This window comes from Aythya marila (genome assembly GCF_965140915.1).
Source record: "Aythya marila genome assembly, chromosome: 1".
NCBI classification, from domain to species: domain Eukaryota; kingdom Metazoa; phylum Chordata; class Aves; order Anseriformes; family Anatidae; genus Aythya; species Aythya marila.
This window is the reverse complement of record NC_139042.1, coordinates 70,202,138-70,208,137: the sequence shown is the minus strand read 5'-3', so window position 1 is coordinate 70,208,137 and position 6,000 is coordinate 70,202,138. Positions and strand designations below refer to the sequence as shown.

Here is a 6,000-nt window from a genome sequence, read left to right as displayed (position 1 = left end):
TGTAGGAATTTTGTTGGTGTGCAGCCTGTGGTTGCACATGGGCCAAAACACATTGTAGTCTCATCTGCCAAGCCCTGCTCCCACCTTTGGGCTCCTTGAGTGCTGGAGAACTGCAGTCTACATGCTGCAAGATACTGTAATTTTGATTAATTTGCATTTTGCACTACTGATCCATTTTGTCATCCCCGGCACAGTTTCAGCTTTTCCCTTTGGCAAGGGGCGCGCCGCGTTGGCCTGCAGCCCCCCTCGGCCCCTGCCAATTCCCCACATCACCACACCATAACAGCGGAACCTGCAGCTAAAATGACTGAAGGAAGTAAAGAGCAGAACAGCACTTTTTTATTTATTTATGTTTCTAAATCGATTTCTGGGTATAGTATGGTTTAGCGGAGGACTTGTTAGTGTTAGGTCAGAGGTTGGACTCGGTTATCTCGGAGGTCTCTTCCAACCTAGAAGATTCTGTGATGACAGAGGGCTGTGTTTTTGCTACTGTCTATTTGATTTTACTTTATTTTATTTTATTTTGTTTTATTTTAAGCCGTGAGGCGGTGTCACACTTCAGGCCTTCACCATGCTGGGGGGGGGGGGGAGAGGTTGGGGGTCTGAGGGGGACCCCCTCCCTCTGCGCACTGCCCATCTATCTCCACTGCGCCGCTCCTCTCTATGGTGCGGCCCGCTCGGGGCAGGATGTCCCGCCTCCCCCTCCCCTCCTGATTGGCTGCGAGCCTCTCTGGCGTGCGTAGGGGCCGGGCTGAGAAGGGGCCGAGCTCCCCCCCAGCTTCCAGTGTGGAGGGAGGGCGGGCGCGGGGAAGGCAGGGCCCGGCGCTGCCGGCGGACGAAGTGGGGGGGGGGGGGCGGGCGGGCGGGTAGCGGGAAGGAGGGGCGAGGATAACCCGGGGCCGAGCGGGGCGAGGCGAGGAGCCGCCGGTGAGTGCGGGCAGCGGGCAGCGCCTCCATCGGCTGCTGGGGGGCGGAGGGGGGACACACACACAGGGACCCCCCCGCACCCAGCCCCGGGATATGGCGGCGGCGGGGCGGGGGCCGTGCCTGGGCCTCCCTCGGTCCCTCCTCGGGCCCCTCTGGGTCCCCTCCCGGTGCCTCCGTCCCCGAGGGGCTCGGGGCCGCCCGGGGAGGCCTTCCTCGGGTGCAGGGGGAGGGGGTGGCCAAGGGTTTCCAACCCCCTGAGGCCCCCCGGGGGGCTCGCTTGCACCCTAAATTATTCAGGGCCCCGGGGGAGCCGCCCCGAGATACCCCCTGGTTGGCTTTGTGCCGGGCTGTTATTTATTTTTCTGCTCGCTGCGTGCCGGGTTGCTATTTATTTGTCTCCTCCTGCAGCAGGTTGGGTTGCTCGGCCAGGAGGCTGGCGGAGGGAAGATGTCTTCTGAGGCGTTTTGTCTGGCTGCGCAGGCGAGGTTCGACTCCAAATGGTTGAAGACAGACCTACAGGTGAGGCGTTGGGAGACCTTCCAGGTGCTTTGCAGGCTGGGCTGCAAAAGTGAGGTGGCTTGCTGAAAGGAATATGTACCTGGTATCACACTGCACTTCACACACACAGGCGCACAGAATTTCTAGGTTGGAAGAGACCTCAAGATCATCGAGTCCATCCTCTGACCTAACGCTAGCAGTCCCCACTAAACCATATCCCTAAGCTCTACATCTAAACGTCTTTTAAAGACCTCCAGGGATGGTGACTCCACCACTTCCCTGGGCAGCCTGTTCCAATGTCTAACAAAACTTGAGGGAACACTAAATTATTTTGAGCTGCAAATCTGTATTGTCAGTCCAGTCTCTTTTGCATAGAAACAAGCTGGACTACACGTGTGTGTTATCCTTGTGCAGTGCCAAAGCACACACCTGTGTACAGAGCGTTACTGCTAGAACAGAGTTCTTTAGGCTGCTGCCAAACTTCTGATCTTCAACCAAGTTCGTGGTTTTAATACACAAGAAAACTGACGTGAAAGACACTAGAAATCAACTTAAGTTTTAAAGAGTTCAGATTAGCTGTTACCCCAATTGCTTGGGTAACAGGTGTAGGCTTCCTTTAGGCATCCTTTTCCAAGGGAGTTAATTTTGTATGGAGTCTGTCAAAGAGAGGTGGCTGAAATGGAACTGGTCTTTGTACTGGTATATGGTGAATTTTGCTATAGAGGATGACATGTTTAGTTATCAAGACTGTGTGATAAGGGAATGATGATATTATCATGTTTGCCTAATTCAGGTTTGAGAAGTAAGAGGAAAATACAGAGAAGTTAGTGTTTTGGGTCAGTTACGTTTGTTTTGGATGAAATGGGTAACTAGAGTAAGTCCTTGTGTTGTCTGTCTTCCTTCCTCCAGATGTAGCATAGAGATACCTTACTTTGAATAGGCTTTGCAAGTTCTTGCTCAAATCTCTGAAGTTCTTGTTGGGACAGGCCGGCTGGTGTTATTCCTTTGATAGATTTATTTATTTATTGCATCCTGAGGGACTTTACCCAAAAGTCCATCCTGCATAGGCTGGATGGTAGAGTTCAGCTGTCATTGTGTCTAGACAAAGGCCTGTTCTATGCACTTGTGTCCCAAAAGCAAACTTTTTCCAGTATTTTACATCAAACAAGCTAAATCGGATTCTGAAGTGACAAGTTTAGTATGCAACCAACAGGGCTCTACTATACAATGTAACGGCCATAAAATCACAGGGATCACCCTTGATCTGGCTAGATTAGTTCTGTCTCTTGTTTTTTATCCTTCCAAAGGCCAAAGTTTGGGTTCAATGTTAGATGTTTTGGCTAAGGAGATGAATACACTTAGTACAAAACAATTGGAAGATGAATATATTAAGAGTTATAGAAATACTGTTTCTAGTCCCTGGATGTTTAGTTCTAGATGGCAAGTAAGTTGCTTTGGCTGTTTTAAAATTGTAGCTGAAAAAATGGCCATCTGTCTGGAATGGCTGCTGAATATGGATTGCATACTTTTCTTCCGTATTATACAAGGTGAACAATGTGACTATTCATGTGATTTGTCATATTTTTCCTCTCTGTTGTAATGTTTTTTCTTCTGCATCCCGTTTTTTATGCTTACATGCACTTTTGACAGGAAGGTTTCGATTGCCATCCGTACCTTAAGGATTATTTTCAACTGAGTGCATAAAATGCAGTGAAACACTTGTCTTTTATGGGACAGTTTTATAGCTAATGGGTTATAATAATTCCACTAAATAATAAAAATCTTAATTTGTAACAAATCTCTATGAATAAGTTCTATGAGAGTTGTTTATGAGTAATAAGTTAGACTGTAATTGCCAGGGTGCTCCCTTTGTTTTCTTCTAATTGTGCTCTAGCCAAAATAATGAGATTAATGAAATAAGAGAACAGTAATCGTTTGTGATCTGCTGGACACAAACGTCGCTTCTCTGGAATGTGAAGCGTAGGCAGACCTCCCAGGTATTATACAGTTTTCTTACTAGGTTAGCAATTTTTGGCATTAGGCAGGTCCTCATCACAGAACTCTGTGTAGATGTATCTGTTGGTTACTTTTTATTAATTAAAAAAAGAAAGGCATGTGGTTCTTGATTTGCTCTTTTTATTGTATTAAATGGCAGATGTCTTCTGTCAAGTAAAGGGGTTTTAGGCTCTGGGGAATTTTTGTATTGCCTGATTGACCAGCATGACCTAGCTACTTGTGAAATCTCTTTGTAGACATAAATCCTGTATCACTTTGTTCTTTTTGTACCAAGCATGCAGATTTCCTGCCTTGTATGTATTTTTTTTTTTTTTTACCTGCTTACTGTAGAAGTGCCTTGTCAGTGTTCAAGAGATTATTGACAGAAATAGAAATTATGAGAATAATACCTAGGAGAGATTTGAACAAAGGCACACTGATTTAAGTGAACGAATCGAGCTGACTACATGTTACTGATTAGAATTGACTCTGAAACTCTTCACTTTGCACCTAGATTCATAATTTCTTGCTTTACAGTAGTCAAAGAGCATGTTGGTGGGATTCCTTGGAGAAGGAAAGTTGTACAGGGGAGTTCTTCACCTTAGGAGACATACAGAGATTAACCAGTCTCTAAAAGCAACTTTGTTGTTGTTGTTCTTGAATAACATTCTTTGCTGTTGCCTAATTTGAGGGTTATAGCTGGAAGTGGAAGGGAAGCATTTCTTCTGGTTGATGAGCAGTCTCCAAAGTCTGACTCCTCCGTTTTTCTTGCCTCTGTTGCCAGAGGCTCTTTATTTAGACTTGATGGCTGTGGCAGTCACTGTGGATTAGAGGCACTGAAATGTCTCTGATAATCATTGGATTCTTTTTTGACTTTAGCTCAAGACAATGTTGTGGTAATAATGTAATAAATGATACTCTAATGTTATGTGCATTAATAGCAGTCTGTAACGTAGTGGTATTAATGGAATAAAATCCATGTGTCATTCTTTTCTTAGCATGGATTGTGTTTAATCACCTGTGAGAGCCACTGTTTCAGCTGGCATTCAGGCCAAATTTAAGTATACTTACTGAGTTTTGGGGTGTTGGTGTTAACAGACAAAGCCAGCATGGTGTAGCATATTATTACTGTTCTTAAGAAAGTATCTGAGCCCTTTGTAGTAACAGTGAGCCTTTAGCCTCCAGGAGCAATTGACGTGGTGTGAAAAGTTGGTGGACACTATATGTCTTGATGACAGAATTTTTGCTTCTGTTAATATTAATTAAATAAGCTTCAGAGAAATTATTATAGGAAGCCAAAATGCTGTAGACTTAGGTGCAGCCCACAACTATGTCAGATCTTTTTTTTACAAACTTTGTAATTAATTGACCCGTTATTGTATGTTTAACAGCTGCTAGAAAAGTCTAAAAAAGTTTAGAAAAGTCTAAACACTCATCTTGTAAATTGTGTTTTATTTGTGTTGTTAATGATTGTTGTTAATTTGTGAATTCCTTCTGAACTTGGAGTTGCTTGAAAGGTTGGATTACCACTCATTTGATTTTATACATTTTATATTTTTGGTTTTGTTTTAATGCATATTAAAGCATATACCCATGCATGTCTATTACTAGTAGAAACCATCACTTGTGTAACAAAATCTGTAATGGGAGATTGTATTCTAATGGCTATTCTAACGAAGGCATCCCTCTTAAAAGGAAAACACAACAAACTACAAATGCTAGGGAAGATTAAAGTTGTTTACTTAAACCTAGATAAGCAGTTTGCCAAGTCAATATGAGCTTTAAATAGTTCCATTGAAGTGAAGGTACTGCACCAGTTGTTTAGAACCTGGTGCAGAGAAGTTTAATTAGTGATGGCTGAATCATGAAAAAAACAGAATCAGTCAGCTAATGAGATGCATGCGTGTGTCTGGTGCTTATTGGACTGCCCATTCTGGATCCTGCAGAGGACTGTTGTGCTTAATAGCAGGGGATAAGGGAGAAAAGCTTTCATATTCCTGTAGCATGGGGGAAAAAAAACCCACAACGAAACTTTAAGCAATAGTGAAAGGTGCAAGGGCTGTCTACAAAAAAGACTAGCATGGATTTTCATCAGTTTTCATTCAATTTATGGTTGGTAGGCTATTTCTGTCTTCTTTTGCCACAGGGATTTGAGAGATCCTTTTAAATTGAAGCAGTCGCCTATTAGAGTTGCATTTGTCTGAAATCTTTTCACCTTCCCCCAAAGTTAAATTTGGCCTCTGTATTTTTGTGGAAGGCCAGTTGTTCTAGCACCTAGGTCGGTATCTTTGCTGATGTAAGTAAAGGATGTCTTGACTGTTAAGAAGTTAGTGAAAGATGTTTTCTTTGTTTTGTTGATTTCCCAGTCATTTTCTCCTTAGTTTCAGTATGCTGATCAAAAATGAAATGTAAAACTGCAAATGAGAACTCCTACCTTTTTAAATGTGGTGAAATTTGTAATGGAGAATTCTTAATATCTAAGAAATGAGGTAATTCTCCCTCCAGAATAAAAAGGAAGGGTCCAGAGAAGAGATGAGGACTGGACTTTACATGGAGTGATAGGCTGGAGAAATCAAGATC

At 43.5% G+C, this 6,000-nt stretch overlaps 1 protein-coding gene across 4 annotated transcripts in view; it reads left to right on the top strand.

Moving 5' to 3' along the window:
* The first annotated feature begins 825 nt into the window (after window positions 1-825).
* The window catches only part of HERC2 (HECT and RLD domain containing E3 ubiquitin protein ligase 2), a 110,618-nt gene continuing 105,443 nt past the window's right edge, over window positions 826-6,000 (top strand). For 3 of the 4 annotated variants that reach the window (XM_082773914.1, XM_082773915.1, XM_082773912.1), the window contains exons 1-2: window positions 826-927; window positions 1,336-1,446. In XM_082773914.1, the coding sequence (XP_082630040.1) occupies window positions 1,375-1,446 (72 nt within the window). In that variant the 5' untranslated portion in view covers window positions 826-927; window positions 1,336-1,374. The remainder of the gene's footprint in view (window positions 928-1,335; window positions 1,447-6,000) is intronic. The other variant, XM_082773913.1, reaches the window with a different exon arrangement.